The 26,353-nt window shown below is 39.3% G+C and overlaps 1 protein-coding gene across 1 annotated transcript; it reads left to right on the top strand.

Annotated features, from left to right (window-relative positions):
* Positions 1–498: 498 nt before the first annotated feature.
* Positions 499–21,501, top strand: LANCL3 (LanC like family member 3; the record flags this gene model as incomplete). Its single annotated transcript, XM_083362374.1, has 5 exons — positions 499–1,062; positions 15,910–16,033; positions 18,241–18,438; positions 19,648–19,855; positions 21,342–21,501. The coding sequence occupies 5 exons, from the start codon at positions 499–501 to the stop codon at positions 21,499–21,501; spliced, it is 1,254 nt and encodes a 417-aa protein (XP_083218500.1).
* Positions 21,502–26,353: the final 4,852 nt, after the last annotated feature.

The raw sequence follows: 26,353 nt of genomic DNA, 5'->3' as shown, positions 1-26,353 counted from the left end.
AACGGAGTGGGGGGGGGTTTGCTTGTGTGGAGTTGGGGGGAGGTCCATTGTCCACGCAGGCACCAGGCTAGCTTGTCAGGAGCTGCAGCTCTCCAGGCCTGAAGGCGGGCGCCCGCCTCTTCTTCGCGCCAGAGGGGGGAAAAAAAAGCAAGCCAGGGGACGAGGCGAGGACAGTTGCCTCTTGGAGACCTTTCAGGTCGGGCTGGGCGACAGAGAGACGGAGCGCGGCGAGCGAGAGAAGAGGAAGAAGACAGGCGGATTTGGGACCGGCTTTCGACTGCGGGCAGAAGCTGCCCTAAGAAACCCTTGGCGAAGCCGGCCGAGCGATTCTCGCTCTCTCCTTCGATCGGCCAACGCAAAGGAGGTCTCTCCGGGCAGACCGTCGGCGCCCAAGCACACAAAGTAGCAGCCCAGAGCATCCGCCGGCCAGGGCCCGAGAAGCAGACGACCGCGCGGAGCCCGGCGAGGCTGGCAAAGCGCCCCGGGGCCGCCCCAGGCATGGGAAGCAAGCGCTGCTTCGCCAACCGCTTCGGTGACTACAAGGGAAGCCTGCTGGACGGGAAATGCAAGGAGGCGGTGTTGCCCTGGGTGACGGCCACCGTCGACCGCATCCTCGAGGAGCTGCCCGCGCTGAACGGCGGCGAAGCGGCGGGCGGCCTGCGCTGCTGTCAGGGAGGCCTCTACGGCGGCGTGGCCGGCGTGGCCTACATGCTGTATCAGGTCGCCCAGTGCCCCCTCTTCGCTCAGGCGCGGGACGCCCACCTGCGGCTGGCCAAGCAACTGATCGACGCCTGCGTGCGCTACGAGGAGGACTGGGGCGAAGCCGACCCCGACACCCGCGCCGCTTTCCTGCTCGGCGGCGCCGGCGTCTACGCCGTGGCCGCCCTGGTCTCCCAGGCGCTCGGACTGCCCGACTGGGCCAAGTCGCTGGGCAAGTTTCGGGAGCTGTGCGACTTGTGCGTCCCCATCTCCTTCCTCGAGTGCGGTTCCGACGAGCTCTTCGTGGGCCGCGCCGGCTATCTGTGCGCTGCCTTGGTGCTGAAGCAGAAGCTGGGGATGGAGGTAGCCGCGTTTGAAAACCCCCCCCCGCCCCCCCCCCGCTTTGTGCCACTCCTGCCCTGCCCTTTCTCGTCCCGCTCTGCCCTTTCCCACCGCCCCCCCCCCTCCGTCCCTCCCTTGCATCCCTTTGTGGTTGAGGTTGAAAAGTCTCTAAGGCTCAAGTGCAAGAAGAAAACCTGAACCTATCCCTATTAGGATGGGATATTAGGCATATTAGCCTATCTTTCCACTGTTTATTTAAGACTTCGGAGCAACATTCACTAGGGGGCATTTCAATTTCTTTTTTACAAACCTCTCTCTAGCCCCTTCTCGGACATTTATTTGTGCAGAAAGAAAACACAGAAGTGGGCCAGCAAAATTAGGCTTAGGGGTTTCCGCAGGTTTACTCTTTTTTTTGATTATTTTTTTTAACTGTGTGTTTCAAAAAAGGCAAATCCCCTCTCCAAACACCCACACAAACACTGCTTTGGTTAGAAGCAAACTTTTTTTTTTAATGTTGAAGAAGTGGAACACAAACTGAATACTTCATGCATGCCCATTGTCAGAATGCCTGTTAAGGATTTGTGAGTGGATGATAAAGGTAAACAAGTGTTATTGCTTTACTAATTCAGTTACATATATGGAAATATGTGGTATGACCACTATTACATTCTCCTACTCAGGGCTTTTTTTCTCATAGAACGCTCAGAACGGAGTTCCAGCACCTTTTTTGGATGGAACCTTGTAGGGTAGGCAAGGCGGGTTGTGTGACGTGTGAGTTCCGGCACCTTTTTCTTTTACAAAAAAAGCACTGCTCCTACTCATTTCTATCTAAACAAATGCTAGGGTAGAATTTGCTTTCTCATTTGCAGTAGATACACCTGAGTCAAATGTCAAGTATGCTTGGAGCTAAACATTTTGCTTCTGTAAAGGATGACTATAAATTCTGTGAATCTTTTATTGTCTTGAATGCAGTTTCGTGGCTTCTTTCCCAAAGAACAGCAAGATCTGGACAGAGAAAGGGTTGCTACTTCCATTCTTAAGAAATTTGAGAGAGAAAAAGAGTGCTCTCAAAAATGTACAGTGACCCCCATATCTTAAATTGTCTTGTCTCAAGGGTTTTAGGCCAGCATTTAGGTCCAAATAATATGCTGTTTTCAGAATTCTGCCATCTCAGCTAATGATTCCTCCTATGTCTGACTAACTGCAATCAGACTATTATTTTTATCTCATCCCTGATAAGATATTAGCCATGCATATAATCAAGTAGGTGTAAAAATGCCAATTGTTTACTTACCTTTTTTTACACTTAAGATCAATACTAGTAATGAAGGCATTGATGAAAGAATTCTAAGAATTACATTTTTATAATGAAAATTTCAAAATGAAATGAATGCAATTGAGAAAGAAACTCAAATAAATATAATTGGAAATTAATCTAATTTAATTCCAATGAAAATAGCATAAGGATTAAAACACTGTTATCTAATAAAACTTTTGGCAATGTATTCAAATTTATATTCATTGAACTTTATAACAACTTTTACCTAAAACAAACTTCTTGAGGAAAATAACAGTAACAAAAATAAACATACTGGCATTTTACACAATGTAAATTTATTTATAAGTAGTCGTTTATAAAGCCCTCTGTTATAAATCTACTTTGTTCTATTGTTTGAGTTGTTGTTAGCTGCGAAGTCATGTCCGACCCATCGCGACCCCATGGACAACGTTCCTCCAGGCCTTCCTGTCCTCTACCATCTTCTGGAGTCCATTTAAGCTCACACCTACTGCTTCAGTGACTCCATCCAGCCACCTCATTCTCTGTCGTCCCCTTCTTCTATTGCCCTCAATCTTTCCCAGCATTAGGCTCTTCTCCAGTGAGTCCTTCCTTCTCATTAGGTGGCCAAAGTATTTGAGTTTCAACTTCAGGATCTGGCCTTCTAAAGAGCAGTCAGGGTTGATCTCCTCTAGTACTGACCGGTTTGATCACCTTGCAGTCCAAGGGACTCTAAGGAGTCTTCTCCAGCACCATACTTCAAAGGCCTCAATTCTTTGGCACTCGGCCTTTCTTATGGTCCAACTTTCACTACCATACATTGCAACTGGGAAGACCATAGCCTTCACTATATGCACTTTTGTTGACAGGGTGATGTCTCTGCTTTTTAGTGTGCTGTCTAGATTTGCCATTGCTTTCCTCCCCAGGAGCAAGCGTCTTTTAATTTCTTGGCTACAGTCCCTGTCCGCAGTGATCTTGGAGCCCAGGAAAATAAAATCTGTCACTACCTCCATTTCTTCCCCATCTATTTGCCAGGAATTGAGAGGGCCGGATGCCATGATCTTAGTTTTCTTAATGTTAAGTTTCAACCCAACTTTTGCACTCTCCTTCTTCACCCGCAACAAGAAGCTCTTTAGTTCTTCTTCACTTTCTGCCATTAGAGTGATATCATCTGCATATCTTAGGTTGTTGATATTTCTTCCAGCAATCTTAATTCCAACTTTTGATTCATCTAGCCCTGCCTTTCTCATGATGTGCTCTGCATATATGTTAAATAGGCAGGGCGACAGTATACAGCCTTGCCGGACTCCTTTCCCAATTTTGAACCAATCAGTGGTTCCGTGTCTAGTTCTCACTGTTGCTTCTTGACCCGTGTATAGGTTTCTCAAGAGACAAATAAGATGGTCTGGTACTCCCATCTCTTTAAGAACTTGCCACAGTTTGTTGTGATCCACACAATGAAAGGCTTTAGCCAGGGCTTTTTTTCTCATAGAACGCCCAGAACGGAGTTCCGGCACCTTTTTTGGATGGAACCTTGTAGGGTAGGCAAGGCGAGTTGTATGACATGTGTGAGTTCTGGCACCTTTTTCTTTTACAAAAAAAGCACTGGCTTTAGCATAGTCAATGAAGCAGAAGTAGATGTTTTTCTGGAACTCCCTAGCTTTTTTCCATGATCCAGAAAGCTAGGGAGTTCCAGAAAAACATCTACAGGCAGGATTTTGAAGAGGCAGAGGAACTAGAGATCAAACTGCATACGCTGGATCATGGACAAAGCTAGGGAGTTCCAGAAAAACATCTAGTTCTGCTTCATTGACTATGCTTAAGCATATTTGTCTCTTGAGAAACCTATATGTTAGAGTTAGAGTTAATATACATTAATTGTTAGAGTTAATATACATTAATTGCTTATTTTTCTTTTTGACATTTAATAAAGTCATATATGTACATGAAATTCAATTAATGAAATTGGCAGCCATTTTTAAGATCAGAATCATAAAATGAATGCAGTTTCCTAGGGATTTTTTTCTTTATTTTTAAATAATTATGAAGGATTCTGTCTTACTCAAATGGGTAATCCATGATTTATAATATATTTATTGGTAAAGCTGCATTCGTAGTAGGGAAGTACACTGATGGAATTATTTCTATATAGTCAGCTGAAAACCTTTGCTATATTTTATTAGTATAGCATGCAAATATTTGTCCTGATCATTTTGTTAATATCACTGCAGTGATGTAACAAACTACATAATTGCAGCATTTTCCATCTGAACATTCCAAGCCATATTATAAATGTTTATGTTCTGTTATGTTAAAATATGTACCACCTTTTTTGTCCTTCAGCTGATGAAGAGACAGGTTACAGCACAATGGCTCAGAGCAGTCGAACTGTCATCTAAGCAGCTGATAGCTCAATTTTCACTTCTTGACACTTACAAACAGCTCTTTCCCTTCTATATTGATATCAAGTTACTTAATCTGGCTATTTTTAGAGAAATGAAATAACATGTGGAACACATTGAAAATGTAATGGATCATGGTTTAAAAGGTGACTCTTGCACACAGTGTGTTCCACATCAGAATTGAGATTCACCTCTCAATCTAGGGAGTTATTTTATGTGAAATGGGGAAGGTAGTAGAATCATCCAAAATTTTAGCTCTAGCACAAATGGCTGGTCCTGGAGATCATACTAATGCTGAATCTATAGCATATTTGGGAATGCTATGTTTTATCTCCTTCGGATGAGATATTCTGCATTCTGATAAGCTCCAGGGACATTCAGACTGTTCAGAGCTTTGAAAGAGTGAGGCTTTGAGCAGGGCATCCCTTCAAGTGCAAAGGAGCCCCTGCCTCAAAGCCACAGAGCAGTCGTCATGTTTTTTATTGGTCAGTGTATTTTCTTCAGGGTGAGGCAAACCTTGAGCTAAATCAAGCCCTGATCCTTCACGAGGCAGAGTGCATAGGCAGCACCATGCAAAGAGAAATTTGCCTGCTACAAATCAGAAGGAAAATGAGAGCTTCATCTCCATAAAAGCCACTTTTAAGTGTCTTGGCCTCAGGAAAGCTTCCAAAAGGTGTATTTAGAATTTGTAAGGAATATGATTGTGTGGGCAGTAACATACAGTACACTTTATATATTCTGCTTGTTCTCTTTTCTTCTCACACTTGAGATTTTAACAGACAGGCAAACAACAGAGGAGGTGAGAGGGAAGCTGCAGGGAGATATAGGAGCAGGGACATCTGATGTATCTTCTTAGCCTCCTAGGCACTTGGATTGATTAATGCTGGCTTTGCCAGGAGCTTCCTTCTGCTTCCCTATAAAGGCACTTGAGGAAAACAAGCATTCAGATGCTCAGAGATGGGGGAAGCCAGTTAGACTCTGAAGACACTTAGATCCTGCTACCAGTTGATTTGTTTGCTTGTTTCAAACAGAATCATGGGAGCCACTATAGCTCTATAGCAACTATAGATAAATGAAAAGGGGAAAAATGACCCTTTGGGTCAGCATTCAGAAAAAATAATGCCTTTCCAAGTAGGAAGAATCTCTCCTGAGAGACAGATGCATTTGTCCATGGTAAGTCTTCCAGGTCCAGTGAGGCTTTCCATCTCAAATGAATTCAACCAGGCATGTTCGTGAAGGAAACTGTAGATAAATTGTTGTGCAGGAAATAGTTACTGCTGAGTACAGTACATCTTGGGATCCATGACAGTGAACCTATTTGACCAGTAATCTGAGTCACTTCCACAGCTTCTTTATCCTCACAGTTGAAAAATGTAATGTTCCTAAAACAATTCAATAGAAATTTCCATCCAAAAGATTACATGGGTAAAATCCCCAATGGCAACAAAGAGGCTAAAAGGCTGACATGCTCAAAGCCCCCAAATGCAACATACTTTTTAAAATTACAGACTTTCCAAGCTAATCTTCCATCCGTAATGGGCTGCACAGGAACAAAGGGCTAGGAAAAAATACGGCTAGGAATTAGACGTGCCACGAGAAGACATTCAATCACTAGGAAGTATTTCATAAGTGGAAAGAGCTTGAGATGAAAGCAGTGTTATAAGCCACCATAAACGGTCAACATCCAGATTGCATCAGAATCTTTATTGGCAAAACACTCTGAAAAAGCCTCATTTGCCGTCATGAAAATGCTTGCTACCCAAAAGTGATGTCATGGTTGTCTTTATAAGGTAATAGTTTGACAGGCACCACCAATAGGAAAACTGCAAGAAAGGAAAATAGCATTACCAAAAATATACTTAACTTCCAAGTTCTGTGTAGCTTAATATTATGGCAGAGCATTTTGTTTGAAATAAATACTAAGCAAGAGGCCTCAAGATGTTGAACTTCATATATCTGAAACAAAATGGAACAAATAGACAAAGCAAAATAATACCTATAATTTTACTACAAGAGGAATTTGAAAACATTCGGAAGAGTGCATGGAGCTTGGCAGAGGAACTTCACACCATTCATTCAAAAATTCAGGATTCACAGAATAAGATATTATGTATACAGTGCACGGGGTAATCCCAAAAGAGACTCAAAACAAGTGTTGGTGTGCATAAAACAGTCAGATGAAAAACTGTTTATGCTGATCAGAGAACTATATTTAGGATGTTGTATAATATGCCAAAATCTCTTACAACATCTGGAAAACATACAGTATACATTAAGGCACCATAGACAATGTTGATACACACTGACACGGAAGCTCCTCGGTGATGAACAAAAAAACCCTTTCAAAGATATATTTCAGCAGGATCAGTTCTAAAAGGCTATTCTGTAATATGAGTACATAAATAGGATGATCACTCTCTTCAAAATGCTTTTGTTGCTCTGCATATACACCAAACACTTATTATAATAGTTGATAGGGGACAATGCAGAGTCTCCAAACTGAAATTAATAAATACATCGACATTTCACTCTGACACAGAAGAGACTAGTCAGCCTTGCAACAATCTCAACAGAAAATAGAGTGTGGATCTTCAGGTAGTAGTTCAAAATCTTTGCAACCCCATTAGTTTTCATTATGCAGACAAGAAAAGTCGTGTTTGCGTTGTAAGTATTTAAAAATTTCTTAAAATGTTTGTAAATGTTAAATATTAAATTGTTAGTTCTCCTTTATTGGGGAATGGAACAGAATAGAACTATGTAAAAAAATAGAACAAGAAGAAGGCAGAATTGAGAAGTGTTAAAAGTTGGATCAAATAGGGATGCTTGGAGCCATTATCTGAGCTGCCTACCTCAGGTACCAAAATGTTTTGGATTATTACCATGTTTAATCTACAGCCAAATCATGACAGTTTTCAATGTAGTACATTGGTAAAGTACAGCTCTTTTCTCTGTCCTATCAGCTCATTTTGTTATCCTTTATTTAAACTACCAGTCTTTTTTTTTTTGGTCTTCTATTGTTTCATATTAATCCTCTGATATACTCATGTATCCCTCTGCTACCAGAATAATCCATGTTTCCTTTCATATTGATTATGGGAGGGTTTCATTTAAATCCCTATTCTTATTTCTCTGCCTACTTTCATTTACAGCAAACCTTGGTCCTTACTTCCAAAGACTTCTTAGCCCTGCTCTCTGGGTCTGACTTGGGTAATGTGACTCCATCCAACAAGGGGCTTCAACCCCAGCCACTCCATCTTACCAAGGTTTAATTTGAATCTGTTGTTTTCATCCAGACCCCCACAGCCTCCAGTAGCAAGAAAGGACGTCCGCTGCATCACTCACTTCACCTCGGGTGGATGGTACTGATGGCAGCTTCTGATTCTGCTCTGTCACTATTCCAGTATGTCTGCCAATAGCCACATTTGGTTGTAAGACTACTTACAAATAATCAGTTCAAAAACAAAAATAAGTAATTTCATTAAATAAACAAAAATGAACAGAAACACGTATTTTGTTCTATAAGACAGCCAGGTATAAAAATATGAGGTAGAATTAATTTATGGATTACTTCATTATCATAACATATTGTGAGGCCCACTAACCAAAAGGTCACTAACAAATTTAACGTTATTTATATTTATTAGTATGATTGTTCATATAACGTGTAAATATAAAACATAAAGTTTTGTTATCCCCTTCCAAAGAATAAGTCTACTTTTTATCATTAAGACAATCAGTCTTCCTTATAAAAGTTTTAAATATGATTAAAGAGCTGCTATAGGAAAGGAATAACAGTAGTATAAACTGTACATCATTCTTAAATAGTCCTTTAAAATATTGTGCACTCTTAACACTTTATTTACCTTTGATGATTAATCGTTTCTGTTCTGTTCTTGAAAATTTCTTAACAAAAAAACAGCTACGTATGTCAACACTTCCTGACAATGCAATATTTATAAAAATGAATCTAGGACAGACATATGGCTTAGCTTTAAAGCACTTTGTATCTGCATAATGGAAGCAATATGGAAGCCTGTGCTCATAGAGTTTGGCACAGCACCCAACAGTTTTAAAGTAGCTGTTTTCAGGAATATTTTAGAGTTAAGAAACAAAGTATTTTTATCTAGTATAGCTTCATTTCAGAAGTTATACAAGATAATTTTTCTTCAGATGGTAGAAGAAAATATGGAGAAGAGACAGGATTATTGTTACAGTAGTAGTTTGAAAGCATGCAATGCAAGTAGATAAATAGATACCACTTCAGTGGGAATGTAACAACATTCTGTGCACCTTGGCATATAGTCATGCTGGCCACATGACCAGGAAAGTGCCTTCAGACAATGCTGACTCCCTCAGCTAGGACACAGAGATGAGCACCATCCCCTAGGGTTGAATATGACTAGACAGGGGAACCTTACTTTTTAAAAATATTATTAGAAGATCTTCCTCTACTTTTTTCTCCTTTTCCTGGATTTACACTAACCCCTTATAATCCCAGTGAAATGATGTTTCAGCTGTCACAGTTCCAATAATCGTTATTCATTTCTCTTGTGATATAGACCAAATTAGCAGTTACTTTTGAGACCAGATTCAAAGCTACATGTCCAATCTAGTACTGAGGTGACAAATTAGAAATAGAGCACAAGGTACATTAAGCATTTTGGTTGACTTGGATTTTAAGTTAAATGCACTATTAAGAAATGGTGAACAGTAATATTTTGAATTTTACAGTAATCTCAGAGGGTTATCAGTCAAAACTGAAGCATTTATTAGTTCCTGTTTCTGGAATACAATTATTATGAAGTCCAAGCCATCTGCTTAGATTGGCTTTTAACATTTGCTTGACATAAGGTGAAGACAATAGACTTGGCTGTTTTTTAATATTGCTTAGGGGTCTATTCTGTAAAAGAGGCTTTATAAATTATGAAACTTTTGCTCAGATCAATGAGGGATCATGGATCACTATTAACACAGAATTTGATAATCATACCAAAATTAATAGTGTATTTAGCCAATAAACATACATTGATTGAACTTGGATTAACTTAGGTAAGTTATCATATCTGGCCACCAAAAATTCAGAAGGCTGTGAGATAGAATCATATTTGAAGTTTTAAGTGTATTTCTTTGCCCCGTGTATTAGTATTCTGGATTATTGTAGCACTAATACTGGGAAACTGTTTATTTTTTAAGGAAAGTCACGTTTTCTGACAATCGGTCTAGTTTTGTTCTCAGGAAACATGAAAGATGCAGGAACACAAGAATAACATAGCTTTAATCTTGTTTATATCTAAGATTAAAAGTGGTTTGTTTAATGAGAAGTTATAATTCTGATCTTTTACACAACATTGTAAACTTTTCATTATTTCAATTATTTTTTCTTTCCCCCTCTCTTCCTGCTCTTAAAAATATGGCAATATATAGCCAACTCATTCAAAAGGTGACTTCTGTTGTACTTAAATCTATAGGCAAGTTTCCTGTCTATGCCACTGGATTTTCTATCGTCTTTGTTTGTTAGAGGAGGTTGGTGAATATTTTATGCAACATATTATTATGGTCCTGCATGGAGACTGTTAGATTTTTAATAGCGATTGCATACACAGGATAAAATTAAAATGACATGTTTGTTTTGATCTTTCCTTTTATCTATTAGCATTTTTCTGTAGTCTATGCTGATATTTCTATTCATTGGCACAAATTGCAAATCAAAGGGTAAAATAATGGCTGTCAGCCAATTTAAATCTATTTTCTGTTCTGTTTCCTTGTTAGCACTTTAAAATGAAACTCAGTGTTGGCACTTTAAAGTGAAATTTTAAAATGCTGAAAATATGTGAAATTTTTTGTGCAAAAAATTGTTCACTGAAAAAACTGTGACTTGTTTTTATTTAATCATAATTTTTTTTCTAGTGTTTGTTGTTATAAGTTAATTTAACTATCTCTAGTTAGATATATGTGTTGATGTCATACATGACCTTTTCCTAGATCCAATTTAAATTGGATCAATTTTAAAACTCCAAACCACCGACAACAAGAAAGTAGCTATTAAGATCCTTTGTAAAGATCCTCTTAGAGATTCTTACATTATTTTTCATAAGTCAGAACAAGTCCTAAGATTTAATTTTTCCCATTGTAATGCTTTGTTTAACCTCAAAGACTTGAGATATGTAAATAATAGCTATGTCTTTTTTTTCATATTTGGAAAAAACCCGGGGAGGGGGAATCTAATTTGAATTGTGATCTTAGAAACTGTAATGCTTTGTTCCCCACTTTATTCCCCAATATGGAGAGACATCCCCTTTTAATAAGCTTTGAATCAAAGAGCTGCTTCTTTTCATAACTCTGCGTCAGAGTGTCTCCTCCACATAAATACTTTGATTTGAGGCACTGAGGAGGAAACCTAATTCGTATCGGTACATTTCAGATCAGAACCACAATTGCAACAAAAGTTTGCATCTCCTACATCATGCCTCCAAACATTAGAGCAACGGGAATAAGACAAGACATGGCTGTGTGTGTTTCACGTGGCATAAATTAAAATTATCAGTTTCTTTTTTCTTAATTTGTGAGGGGAATTTGTGTTTATACTAAGCTAAGACTACATTTGGGGGCTGAATTCAGTTACTTGCTTCTATTGTAAATCAACTTACTAATATATGAGATTATTAGTAGATTCCCTTAAAAATCATACATGGAATTAAATACTATTGAAAAAGCATTGTACCGGTATTTAATTTTAAAAATACTTTTATAGATACAGTGCTGTTTAAAGGTTTGTGAACCTGTTTGAATTGTCAGTATTTCTGCAAAATAAAATCACTTAAAACACGATCTGTTCTTCACACGTCCTGTAAGTTAGTTAAACAAATTAGTCAAAAATATCATACTCGTTCACTAATTTATTGAGGAAAGTCATCCAAAATACATATTGATGTGAATGCATAGAATTTAACCTTTAACCTTTAACCTTTTTATATATTGGTATCTTTGTATATTCAAACAGACACCACATCAGACAAATGTTATTTTTAACATTAGAAAAAGATGGGATAACTTAATCTTCAATTTATTACTTGCAAAATATCTGGTATGGACCACAAACAGAAAAAGAGACTGCATGTTACCAGGACATCAGAGCATGGATACATTTTGCATGCCGCTTTATCAAATCTCTTGCAGCAGAGGGAAAGCCAAAGTTTTTTTATTTTATTTTATTTTGCAATATGATGGTTTCCATTTCATAAATGAGAAGAATCAGGGGTTTTTTTTATGCCTCATTGAACTAAAATATGAACCACTCAGTCATATCCAATCTAATTGGCCCACCCACATGTTTAAACTGGTAATAAACTGAAGAAAAGTATTAAATAGCATTCAGTATACTTTACAAATGATAGTGTAATCCTAGTGTAATCCAGCTATTGGAATAAAAGGAATGTTACTGTAACTATTGGAATTATAACAGACACCAACTTTGGTTTTGATCAAGAAAGAAGGATCCATCTGTTTTGCTACATTAAAATGTTTTATAAAATTTGGCTATATAGTCTTGAGATTATTTTTATTGTGTTGGTTCATCATAGCACGAAAGCAACAATGTGTTTCTTGGGGAATTGCACAGCTAATGGTAAGGCATCTATTTAAAAAATGGGAGTGGGTGGATGTGAAGAGAAAAGGAAGAGCAATCAATGACTAACAAGTGTGTCCTTAAATCAGACAAAAAAAAACAACCCTGAGAAAAATACTAACTCTTGCATTAACTACACTGTGGACCAATGTCCCATTCTGAAAGATCACCAGATTTTGTTGCTATGTTAGCTAGGTGGTTTGATGATAAGTTGAACATTTCTGGTTGAAATATTATCTCGACCAGTTTAGATATATTCAGAAAAGGGTATTTTTATTCCTTATAATCATACCTTCCTCCTGACTGAAAGTGCTTTCAGATGAGAGTTTTATTGTTCAAACACCGCCTTATTTAAGGAATAAGGCCATTTTCTTAACTTATTTCTATAAAAGAAAATCCCCCAAGGAAACAATTATTGAATGATAAGAGTTAGAAGTGGGAAGTTAAACTATGAAGTCCAACCTCACTGCAGGAATCCAGTTTAAAGCAATCCTGACAGTTTTTTATCTAATTTTTTTCTTGAATGCATCCAACAGTTCAATACTTCTATGCAAAATTGACAACTATTGAATGTACTTGACTATTACTGTTAGGATGTTTATCTAATGTTCAATCAAAATTTGATTTTGTGTAACTTAAATCCATTATTTCATATCCTGCATTTTGGAATGTTAAAGACTAGACCTGTGTAACATTTTCCAGATACTTGAGAAATGCTGTTATTTCCTCTCAGTTTTTCTTTTCAAGGTTAAACATTCCTAATTCCTTCACATTCTCTTCCTAGGACTGATTCTAGTCCTCTAATCCTTCTTGTTGCCTTTCTTTACACTTGCTCTATTTTTACAAATCCTTCTTAAAATAAACCTGCTTTGCATTCATTAGGAGTGCAATATTCAAATGTGCCCCAACCAAAGCAGAATAAAGAATCATTTCCCATGTTTAGAAGCTATGCATGTTGTTCTGAAGCTATGCACATTTGATACAGCCTAAAACTAAATTTGCTTTTTTAGCATCTGTATCAAACTGCCAACTCATATTAGTCTGTGATCAATTACTATTTCTTTTTTATAAACACTATTAACAGATATCCCCCTTCATATACATCTACACCTGATCTTTGTCTTCTAACAGAATTACAGAGTTGGAAGGGACCTTGGAGGTTTTTTAGTCCAACCTGGCTCAAACAGAAAACCCTGTAGCATTTCAGACAAATGGCTGTCCAATCTCTTCTTAAAAATATCCAATATTAGAGCACCCACAACTTCTGGAGGCAAGTTGTTCCATTGATTAATTATTCTAACTGTGAGGAAATTTCTTCTTAGTTCTTGGCTGGCTCTCTCCTGGATTAGTTTCCATCCTTTGCTTCTTGTCCTGCCTTCAGGTGCTTTGGCACCTTTCTTTATGGTATCCCTCTTTTAATGCAACCTAGGACTCTGCTGGCTTTGAAAGATATGGTTCAGTTATTCTGAGATTTGAAAATAATGTTTTGATGTTGGGTTCTTCTACCAATCATCTCTTCCTTAACCATTTGTTTATTTCAGAGAAAATAAAAATGATTCTTATAATTATATCCCAGTTCAATCTGTTGAACATAATGGCTAAAATTAGCTGCCTAAAATAATTCAGACATGCTTAGTGAATTACATTTCCTAATAATAAGCAACTTCTCAGTTTTCAATTGTTTAGAAGCATTCTGGGAGTTTGTCTATATTTTATCTTCCATCTTCAACTTTTTCTTTCTGGAGCAAAGATAGTAGAAATTACTTCTCAGCTTTCACCTCTGTTTCCTTGTAGATTTTTTTTTGCAGTGTCTTGGCTATCCTTCTTGGTAATATATACTAAAGTCTTCATCTATTGTTTCTGAATATGAAATAAAAATAACAGTGTGCTTCACCTTTTGTGAACCATACTTGACAAGCATCTGGTTCAGCTTTTTATTCTTGACTCTAGCTGTCTACTTTATGTTGTAGATGCTCTTTTGAAGCTTGAACACTATACTTTATTTCCCTGACTCCTCAAAACCAGATGGCTTCAGTTTGAGGATATTAACCTTGATTTTTTCCCCCTATACATCTACTTTTATGTGTTTTGCTGTTGCTGTGTTAAAAATGTCTTTCGGTGGCTGGCATCCATTTCATTTCTTCCATATGCAGAGTTATTGTGCTTGCTCATTTTGACATAGTAGGAAAGTTTTCATGAGGGACCCTTTCTTGTGCCCCTTGGAGCATGTGGGCTAGGATGCTCAACTGCCATGCAGTTGAGTTTGGGACATGCAATACAGATCTCCTTCAAAGCTCACGGTCTCTACTCACTACTTATCTGAACGTAAGGAGCAACATCTGACACCTCATGGTTATTATCTACTTGCATCAAAATAACCAGTATTGGATAATTTAATGGCTGCTGTCATAAGATCTTGGATCCTCCATCCCCTGCAGTAATGTGAATAGTCAACCATCATGCCTTCCTCACATCTGCTATTCAGCTTAATTCTCTTTTCTTTTGGCAAATAGTGATACACTTCAGGACTCAACACTTTCATGTGCCCTGAGCTAGGCTTCTTTCCTTGCCACAGCTATATAGCATTCTGACTTTGGCTTTCAATAGGAAACAGTTTTGCTCACTGAGTTAACTGCTTCTCTCTAATATTTATCGGCCAACCTGTATCTTGCAGCATGCACCTCATCATATCAGGGACCTGAGCATTTTCCCTATGAGGACAGGCTGAAGGAATCTAGGGTGTTTAGTCTGGAAAAAGAAAATTTAAGAGAGATATGATGATGTCATTATTCAGGTACATAAAAGGGTGCCCCATGGAAGATTGTCATTAACTAATTTCCATTATTACAAAAATTAGGACAGGAAATAATGGATACACGTTGCAGCCACCTGCATTGATCTTAATAGAAGGAAAAAATATAAAATTTGTAAAACAATGGAACAGTCTGGTTCAGTAGGAAAGTATAAGTCATATACTAATTAGTAGGCATCTACCAAACCTTCAGCTGTGTATCTAATTGTTTTCATGGACCAGTTTGCAGGCCACAGAGATGTCCCTTAAATCAGGGGTGTCAAACTCAATTTCATTGAGGGCCGCATCAGCATTGTGGTTGCCCTCAGGGGGCCAGGTGGGTATGGCCAGGGTGGGTGTGGCCTACTGGGTGGGCGTGGCTAGAGTGCGTATGGCCTACTGGGTGGGCGTGGCCAGCTCTACATCGTTCGCATCAAGGGTGCCTATGGGGGCCTGGGCAGGAGTGGGACAGATTTGAGGGTCTCTGGCAGAAGGAGGGTCTCTGGGCCAGGGCCAAGGCAGTGGGGGCTGTTCCCTCACTGTTTCCAGGATGGCTTCGTGGGCCACATGAAACCACTTCGCAGGCCAGATCCGGCCCCCAGGCCTTGTGTTTGACATGTCTGCCTTAAATAATAGGTTGATCAGCTGACAGAAATGTAGAGATTTACTAATTATAAATTAGATACTTTACAAAGAATTTTTAGAAATTATAACTCACATCTATAACATCTGATATTTTTCTTCCCATTCCCCATTCCTTCCCCCCTACATTTAGATACTGACTCCAACCCAAATCAAGTCAATTTGTCAGGCAATGTTAGAATCTGGGAAACAATATGCGCTGAGGAAAAGAAAACCAGTTCCTCTCATGTATTCATACTATGGGACAGAATATCTTGGTAAGTAAAAACTTCTATTTTAGCGCAAGTTCTGTCCAGTGTCTTATTTCTGTTTTTTTTTTTAATACAGCCATCTTGTTTGGGATCAAGATTACCGTACTATGTACCCTATGTTTCTATAACTTAATGTACTCCAAATATATTGACTATAATTCTCATTTTCTCAAAAAATAAGGCCAGAAGTATGTTGACTGTTGAAATTCAACACATCTGAATAGCACCAGCTTGAAGAAAGCTGTTTTATGCACTTAGAAATAAGGCACATAAATTTAATGAAGCTAAATTCAGAATAAGATTGTACTGTTCAGGATGAAATCTCTGCATCACAACAATATACTATAGAGACAGTGAGTATGTATGATTCTCAAGAGCATCTTGGTTTTCTCTGGTGCAGAACATAGAAATTATTTTAGATTAAAGGTTACAAATCAGTTTAAAATATTTGATCAGAAATAACCAAAATACTTTTTCAAAATAAGAACATTATTTCAAAATGATAGTGTTGAGAGAAAAATCCAACCCAGAGAATTATCTTCAAAGAGATTATCCTTTCCCTCAAGAGGTACAAAACCATAGAAATTTAATTATTTTATTTATGCACAAATGCATTTAAGTGTACAGTGGACTAATCATATTCCAACAGAATATCATATCCAGTTCACTTGAGATAGAAACTTATATTCCATAGGTTGTAAAGGACCCTCTTTTCCCATCCAGGTTGGAATGTCCTCTTGTGCAAGACCTGATGGTTTCCAAGCTAGAGAAGACCATTAGATAACCATATCTGAGCTACCCAAAGGCGCCATGCCGATTGCCAAATCTCTGTTAACTCAAACATATAAGAGAAAAAGGGTTGAGAATTTAAATTGTCATGCACAGAAACTTAAAAGGACCCGAATTCTTGCTTTGCAATTAACTGTTCAGGCATCATCATTTTTGTTTGCAGTGAAGATTCTAAATTGAGCAAAGTATCTGCTGAGTAAATTAACAACCTGGTAAATGAAAATATATTTCTTTCATTAGTTGGTAACCACTACCAAATCTGATTAAGGGGTGACAATGGAGCAGAGTTATGGCCCATAGAACAAAAAAAGACTATATCAAAGCGTCAAAACAAAACTCCAGTCTTTGAAGTAGTGATAAAACAATAAAAGAAACATTCAGTTGAAAGAATGTGAAAAGTAATAAAAGAAGGGGACAGTACAGTAATCAAACCCAGAAACATTCAGTTTAAGTATTTTCGCCTAAGAGCCCTACTGAAAAATAAAATGAAGTAGAAATCTTAATTTGGGCAAGCCCAGAATAAGAATTTCACATAGCTCAGGCTTTTCAGCCATACAAAATGGGTGATGGATTGTTTTTTAAAGAGGAATATTTTAAAGTTAATGATCCACTAGCGACTTGCCATTTCAAAGGAAGTGGTCTATGTCTCACCTTCTTTTGACTTGTCAAGGTGGGAATTAACACATGCCAAGATTATGCCCAGTCTCTCTCCCTTTTGTTAGGATCTACTTAATTTGACAGCAAGACATTTTGTAATATAAAACCAAAAAAGTAATCCTGGTGGACATTTACAAAAAACAGCTAATCTTTCCACCACCAATCTTCCACCAAATTTGCCAATCAAATATCCTAGGGAAGAATGCAGAAAGGACTTGAGATCAATAGCATTTTCTACACATTTCCTATCCTACACCAGTGACCTAAATATTAAAGCTGTGCAACACTTTGAATTCAATTCCAAAAAGGGGTTTGGAGCATGGGGACATACATGTAGCATTGTCTTAATAGCAATGGTATACTTTAATGGGATTCCATGCCTTTTTGGAGTCAAATATGAAGTCATATACTGTATATTATGACTGACCTAGCAGCCATTGATGGTCTTATCCTCCTTGAATGCAATTCTCTTTTTAAATGGTTCTTCTTGGCAACAATCAGTATATATCACAATAATAAATTATACAGCATGATTTACAGTACATCTATTTTTTCATAGGCTTGTGTAAAGTCTTGAAGGGGTCTGTTTTCCTTGTGGCACCACTGTTTTGCTTTAACTCAATACACTGTTTTTGTATCATCCTGTTTTTTTTATTTGCCCAGAGACTGCCATCATTTGGTTTTATTGGCTGATCCTGGAATATAGTATCATTCTGATCCCTTTCAAAATAGTCCTGCACTACTTACTTTACTTATGCTCTTCACAGGAGCTGCCCATGGACTCTCATCTATCCTACAAATGCTGCTTTCCTATTATGAATATCTCCCACCTGCTGATCAGGAACTTGTATGGCAGAGTGTTGATTTTCTCATGGATCAAGAACAGAATTGCAACTGGCCTCCAGAATTGGGAGAAATGATTGAGCGAGAGAATGAACTTGTACACTGGTGTCATGGCGCTCCAGGTTCTCATATAGATATTATAAAGGAGTTCCCCAAATTAGTTCCATTTTGATGAAAAAATAGGGCAAATTTGAAATAAAATTTCGGCATTAATAAAATTACTATTGTTACTTTAACAGCTTTATTCTTACTGAAATGGATCAAAGTTTAAGTAATGGAGAGCTGTCTTAAACATCTGAACAAAGCAGTTTCCTATAGCCTCCACTGAAAATGTGAAGGAGTTTCTCCACAATTGTCCTTAAAATGCCTTGTCTATACTGTAGTGTATAACAGCATCCTAGAGAACTGGTGAATCCAAAATCTATTGCAAATGATAAAATAGGGTCCCTCTTTTTGTGAGTGTATTTTTTTGCTTTCGGTCAATATTCCTGACCTTGTATAAAGATGTGAACATCAGAATCTAAAACTGGCCCACAGCATAAATATAAAAGGCTGGCCCTAAATATTTGTTGTATGAAGAAAAACAGAAATGGATCCTCTTCACAAAAGTTATTTTAAAAGTAGAAAAACCTGGTAACAATGACTATTAGAATGAATGCTTCTGTTGTGTGTTTTTCTATCCTCTTATGACTCCATAAATCATCTGCTAAGGATATCACCATTAATTTTATTGGGCTGGCTTTCATGTGGCTTAATTGTGTTCTCTGAACTTTCCATTTGAAAGCAACACATTATCTACAATAATACAAATAAAACCAAACTATGTTTACCCCACCTTCCATAAAAGCTTTCCATACACTAGCCCCCATTGCTTACCAACTAGTTTCTAGGTGCTATGCAAAACCATGATCATCTCATTATTTTAGGCAGCAAAAGATTGTTAGTGACAATAGACTGAATAGCAGTGAATATTGCTAGGAAATTTGAGCATTCAGACAATCTTATCACAGAATAAGAAACAATTTCTTGGGCATTGGTGGGCTTTTAAGAAGGGAAAAAAGGAACTGCTTTTCGATTTTATCTGGCATTTTATTTACATCTTATGAGTCTAGGCCAGGGATAGGCAACCTCAGCTCTTTTATGACTCATGGACTTCAACTCCCAGAATTCCTGAGTCAGCTGACTCAGGAATTCTGGGAGTTGAAGTCCATGAGTCATAAAAGAGCTGAGGTTGCCTACCCCTGGTCTAGGCTAACAGTGCATACTTTCTGTTCTCATACAATAGTTTATTCTTCAGTGGTTCTTACAGAATCCCTTTCTTTTCTCCTCAGGCATTGCATACATGTTTGCAAAAGCATATTTGGTTTCTAAAAAACCCCAGTATCTAGACAGTTGTATCCGCTGTGGAGAGCTAACTTGGCAGAAAGGACTACTAAAAAAAGGCCCCGGAATATGTCATGGTGTGGCTGGCAGTGCTTATGTGTTCCTGCTCCTGTACAGGCTAACAGGAAATTCTAAATACATGTACAGAGCACAAAGGTTAGTAACTGAATAGAATCTTTAAATTTGCAGATTATACAAAAGATCATTCAAGTTACAATAAGTGTTTTGTGTTACTCCTTTAATTTATCACTTACGTTTTTTAGAATTGAAAATACATGCATGTGGATGTGGATATAAATATGCTAGCCCTAATCATTTATCATTTGCTGTAGAAAAATGGGTAAATATATGTCCTTCCTACTCCAAACTTCTCTAATTTTCTTTAGATTCTTTTAGAAATAATGAGTTTGAATTCTCAAATATACAAGCACATTGTTCACAATTTTGAAATTTATCTGTGATCCCATAGTTCAGTTTTCTCTTGTCCTGGTATCATCAGGAATGATGTGTTAGATATCAGAACTCAAAGCATAATTCATTATGATTCATTATGTGCCATCAGTGTAATGTATTGGGATTTTTATTTGAACTGTTCACGTGTCTGTTTGAATGCTGCTTATAGTTGCTCAGTGGTGTGTCTGTGTAACGGTCAGTGATTAAGCCAGACTTCTTGTCTCCAAGAAGATCATTGGATAATTTGGGACGGGAATGGGTTCCTTTAAACCTATTGGCCACCGCATCGTGGCCAACCGTATAAGTAGCTGCGCAGCAGCCTCTGTTTCAGTTCTGTTCCTGTTTGCCTCAATAAAGCAATGTTCCTGTTTGCAACCTTCCGTCTCGCTTATTGCCTGCAAAGAACCGGCTACATAACAATCAGGTCAGTGCTGACTGATAGAACCACATAAGAAGCTAATATAATGTACCATAATATTATACTTTGCTGGTTGAGAATTAGGGATATTAACAGCATCAGTAGCCAAACAATTTATCACTACTTCTTTAATTTCTCACTGAGTCTATAGCCCTAGAACAGGGGCTCCCAACCTGGGGTGCTCGTACCCCCTGGGGGTGCAAGACAATATTCCAGGGGGTGCAAAAACTTTCAACACTATAGTGTATATACATAATTCATTTCCATTATTTCGAACTTTTGTAAGGGGTATGAGAATATATCAGAAGCGTTCTAGGGGTGTGAGGTATAGAAAAGGTTGGGAGCCGCTGCCCTAGAATATTCTAAGGGCCCCTGTTGAAATATAAACCCTACTGAGCCTTACATGTTTAATCAAGTTTAGATGCTACTATTTGCCATCAGGCCTGTAGGTTCTGTACTATGTACCTAACCATCTTTACAGTGCTTGACTTGACTACTTGACTACAATGCTAAAGTACAACCGAGCAGCACTAACCTGAAACCAATCAAACCAGCGCTGTGATTCTAAGGCAAGCACAGATAAGACCACTCCAATGATATTAATAGAGAAAGCAAGCAGGAGAGGGCTAAAATGGAGCTATTCCAACAAATATTGTAATATGCCACAAGATACAGTTAAAAAAGGAGCCTGTTCATAGGACATAGACATACATTTATTTCTTTGATTTACAGCCAATAATATGTGTTTGTCGTATCTTGTTTATTTCTTAGGTTCGCTGAGTTTTTGTTTACTGAAGAATTCAAGGCTGGCTCCAGGGCATTGGAAAATGTTTACAGTCTGTTTGAAGGCTTCTCGGGGACAGTGTGTTTCTTGGTTGACTTGCTGCAACCTAACCAGGCTGAGTTCCCTCTCTTTAGCATCTTTGTGTGACAAGTTCCAGTGCTAATCCAGGACAATCATTTTGGAGGCACAAATTCAATTCACTACAAAGGATAGATTTTCATTTGTTTTGTTTTTTAACAAGTACATTCATTTCAGCATTACTGTACAAGAAATAAGTAATAAGATAGGGAATGCTTTTATATGTATGTGGATATGGATGGGAAAGAGAGCACACGATTTCAAATAATAGTCATTTTAAATCAAACAGACTATGTTTTTCCAGAGTTGAATATACATGAAAATGCTGTTTGAAGTTAATTTAAAATGTCTGTCTCATGATAGTGGGCTTCTTGAAGACACGTAGTAGAAATCTTTTAGGAACCTGTAAGTAGAGAATATATATTATTCATTTTTTTCATAAAAATAATGTAAAATAGTACCTTGTTATGTACAAGGATAGCCTCTTTCATTTTGGAGAAATAGGTATTAGAATGTTGGAATATAGTATATGGTAAGGCCACATTTGGAATACTGCATCCAGTTTGGGTCACCACGATGTAAAAAAGATGTTGAGACTCTAGAAAGAGTACAGACAATAGTAACAAAGATGGTTAGAGGACTGGAGGCTGAAACATACTGTATAAAGAACGGTTGCTGGAATTGGGTATGTTTAATTGAATGAACAGAAGAACTAGAGGCGACATGATAGCAGTATTCCAATATCTTAGGGGTTGCCACAAAGAAGAGTCAAGCTATTCTCCAAAGCACCTGAAGGCAGGAGAAGAAGCAATGGATGGAAACTAATCAAAGAGAGAAGCAACCTAGAACTAAAGAGAAATTTCCTGACAGAACAATTAATCAGAATTGCCTACAGTTGTGAATGCTCCAACACTGGAAGTTTTTAAGTTTTTAAGAAGAGACTGGACAATCATTTGTCTGAAATTGTATAGAGTTTCCTGCCTGAGCAGGGAGTTGCATTTGAAGATCTGCAAGGTCTCTTCCATCATCATCATCATCATCATCATCGTCGTCATCATCATTATTATTATTATTATTATTATTATTATTATTATTATTATTATTATTATTATTATTATTATTCTGTATTTATTACCTTATTTATTATATGCACCAAACATTAGCATTTTAAATGGCTATATTTAAAAAACCGCTCTTTTTATAACCCTGTTAATCCCTTAATTTGGGGTAAAGTCAGGGTGACTAGATGGAGCTGAGCATTTACTGGCTGGATGCCCTTCCTGGCACCTACATGAAGTTCACAGATTTTTTTTTGTTGCACCCTAGGAGAGAAAGATCTGCCGCTACCTAGGATTGAACTCTCAATCTTCTTCACAGATGATTTTTTTTTCTGCTGCTACCTACGATTGAACTCTCAATCTTCAATCTAGTGATCACCACTAGATCACCATGCCACTCATTTTAAATGGCCATATATGCATATAATTAGTTTGCATAAATATAGTGAAGCCTTTTTAAGCATCATAGGCAAATTCTTCTTACCAATGTTCTGACTTTTTTTGGGGGGGGAGATCCAGGAAGCAGTGTTTTTGACATGTAATGATTGTTTGATAGATGCTAAAAGAATTTCCAAGATCATGTGATGCATGACTGAATGCCCAAAGAAGTGACCTGATCATAATGCTCCTTGATCTTTGAATTCATTCTTAGACAATTCTACTGAACCCAAATGAGTATTCCCACACACCCAGTGCCCTGCCAGCATCAAGTTGGTAGAACAGAAGAGCAGGAAGAAGCAATTATTGCTATCCTGATTTTTCATTACCATACAAGCGAACACTAAATATTTATATTATATTATTTATATTTATTAAATTTTTATACCACCCTTCTCCCGAAGGACTCAGGGCGGTGTACAGGGCAATAAACATTAAAAAACAAAGTACAAAAGTTAAAAACAATTAAATGATTTATGCCCGATATATACAATAGTTAAAACCATATTAAAACCCAACCCCAAACCCATCAGACCAGGCCAACTTGCTCAAATAAATAGGTTTTTAGATCCCGCCGGAAGGAGCGAAGGTTGGGGGCAATCCGGAGCTCAACTGGCAAGCGGTTCCACAGGTCTGGCGCGCCCACAGAGAACGCCTTCCCCCTGGGGGCCACCAGTCAACATTCTCTGATCGGAGGCACCCTGAGGAGGCCCTCTCTGTGGGAGCGCACTGGACGGAGGGAAGTTGACGCCAGCCGCAGGTACTGCCATAGGTAATCCGGACCCATGCCATGTAGGGCTTTGTAGGTCATTACCAGCACCTTGAATCTCACCCGGAGGGCAACTGGCAGCCAATGCAGCTTGCAGAGCAAAGGTGTAACATGGGAGTATCGGGAGACTCCCAACACAACTTGCGTGGCTGCATTCTGCACCAGTTGAAGCCTCCGAGTGGTCTTCAAGGGCAGCCCCATGTAGAGAGCATTACAGTAGTCCAAACGAGAGGTCACGAGCGCATGAGTGACTGTATGCAAGGCATCCCGGTTCAGATAGGGCCGCAACTGGCGCACCAGGCAAACCTGGGCAAAGGCCCCCCTAGTCACAGCTCCTATATGATCTTCTAAAGAGCTGTGAATCTAGGAGGACCCCCAAATTGCACGCCCTATCTACGGGGGGCAATAACTCACCCCCCATAGCAAGAGATGGAGTAATCTGAATTTCCCAGGATGCCGGCACGAACAGCCACTCAGTCTTGTCAGGGTTGAGCTGAAGCCTGTTCCTCCCCATCCAGACCCGGACCGCCTCCAGGCAATGGGACATCACGTCGAGGGCATCACTGAGGTGGTTTGGGGTTGAAATGAAAAGCTGGGTATCATCAGCATACTGATGATACCCAACTCCAAAACCACGAATGATCTCACCCAGAGGCTTCATATAGATGTTGAACAGGAGAGGCGAGAGGACCGATCCCTGGGGAACTCCACAAATGAGAGGCCTCAAGGTCGACCTCTGCCCCCCTGCCAACACCGACTTCGAACGTCCCAGAAGGTAGGAGGAGAACCACTGAAAAACTGTGCCTCCCACTCCCAACCCTCTGAGACACCGCAGCAGGATACCATGGTCACCCTCACTCAAAGAAGCAGTTATCACTGCCTGGAGCCAGCCTCGTGTCCCATCCTGGGCCGCATAAACCAGCCAGGAGGGACACGGGTCCAATAAACACGTGGAGCTCAGCTTCCCCATGATCCTGTCCACGTCTTCAGGAGTCACAGGGTCAAACTCCTCCCAGATAACATCGACAAGACTGCCTGTGTCCTCATCGTCAGACTCTGCCCAGTCGGAGTCCAAACCAGTCCGAATCCGAGCGATTTTGTCCGACAGATATCGGCTAAACTCCTCGGCATGACCCTGCAAGGGCTCCTCCCTCACCTCCTGATTAAGGAGGGAGTGAGTTACCCTAAACAGGGCGGCCGGGCGATTATCTGTGGACGCGATGAGGGTAGCAAAGTGGTCAGACCTTGCCACCCTCATGGCCGCGAGATAAGATCTCGTGAATGACCTTAGTTGCAACCGGTCGGATTCAGATCGGCTGGACCTCCAACAGCTCTCTAGGCCCCGTCTCCGATGCTTCATCTCCCAGAGCTCCATAGAGAACCATGGAGTGCATGGGTACAACTCGGTCGAGTGCCACTGTGGCTGACTTTTCCCAGGCTTCCACTAGGGCATCGGCCAAGCTGTGGGCAAAGGAGGCAGGTGGGGACCCAAGCGCTGCCTGGAACCGCTCAGGGTCCATTAAGCGCCTAGGGCGGAACCATCTCGTTGGTTCAACAGCCCCACGACGGGGGGTGGCAAAACGGAAGACCAGCCGCAGGAGATGATGATCGGTCCATGACAGGGGTATAACAATTGGAGAACCCCCACCCAGATCATCTAACCACCGTCCAGATAGAAAAACCAAATCGAGCGTGTGACCCCCCCCATGAGTCGGACCCTGAATAACCTGCATCAGGTCCATGCCCGTCATGGAAGCCATGAACTCCCGAGCTAACTCAGATGATCCCCCCAGGGATGGTAGATTGAAGTCACCCAAAACCATAAGTTTGGGGAACTCAATCACCAACCCTGAGAGGATAGCGAGAAGCTCAGGCAGGGCTGCTGCTACGCGACTGGGCGAAAAGTACACCAGCAGTAAGCGAAAGGTAATATTCTAGCAGTAGTATTAAAGCTCAGCTATGTGGAACGAGATATTTGAAGCAACACTTGTAACAGGACAAGAACTATGATTATTATGGCTTACATTTGGGCTTGAACTTCAGTATAATTACACAGGACCTGAACGACTACTGTCATACTTTCATTTCCTTCTTTCATATTGAAATACATTTTATTGATTTTAGCTTTCCTTTAAATATAGCAGTTCTTAAAGCATTATAAAGGAGAAAGCTTGTAAGGAGAAAAGGGTTGGTGGGAAAGGTCTACAAAAAAACGACCAGTGCACGAGATCAAGAAGCTACTCAAATCTTTTAGTCTCAGGACCTGTAGCAGAGGGAGAAGGATGATAACAGTTCTCCTGCCTCTCCGCCATACTTTCTATTTTGTGATAGCTGAACAATCTGGAACTTTTTGATGAATAACCATGAAAGTAAAGTGAAATAAGGACAACCTACAACTGGATGTTTTTCAAATCATTAAGGTTAAGATCTTTCCCTGTTGGGCTCAGGAAACTAAGAACAATATGACAAGCTACTTCAGAGTAGTTTCTTTATTGTTGCTCTCCTATGGACAGAAATCTTGTCAGACTAAAGCAGTTACCTGCATAATTACTAGATATGCCCTACCTTTCCTCTCTGCACACCAAAAATTCCAAGCTTCTTTGTTCCCTAGGAAAGAGGCCGTTCCTCCTGTAGCTCTGGCCTATATTTCACCACA

This window comes from Vipera ursinii (assembly GCF_947247035.1).
Source record: "Vipera ursinii genome assembly, chromosome: 4".
Lineage (NCBI taxonomy): Eukaryota > Metazoa > Chordata > Lepidosauria > Squamata > Viperidae > Vipera > Vipera ursinii.
This window is presented reverse-complemented; position numbering and strand designations above follow the sequence as displayed.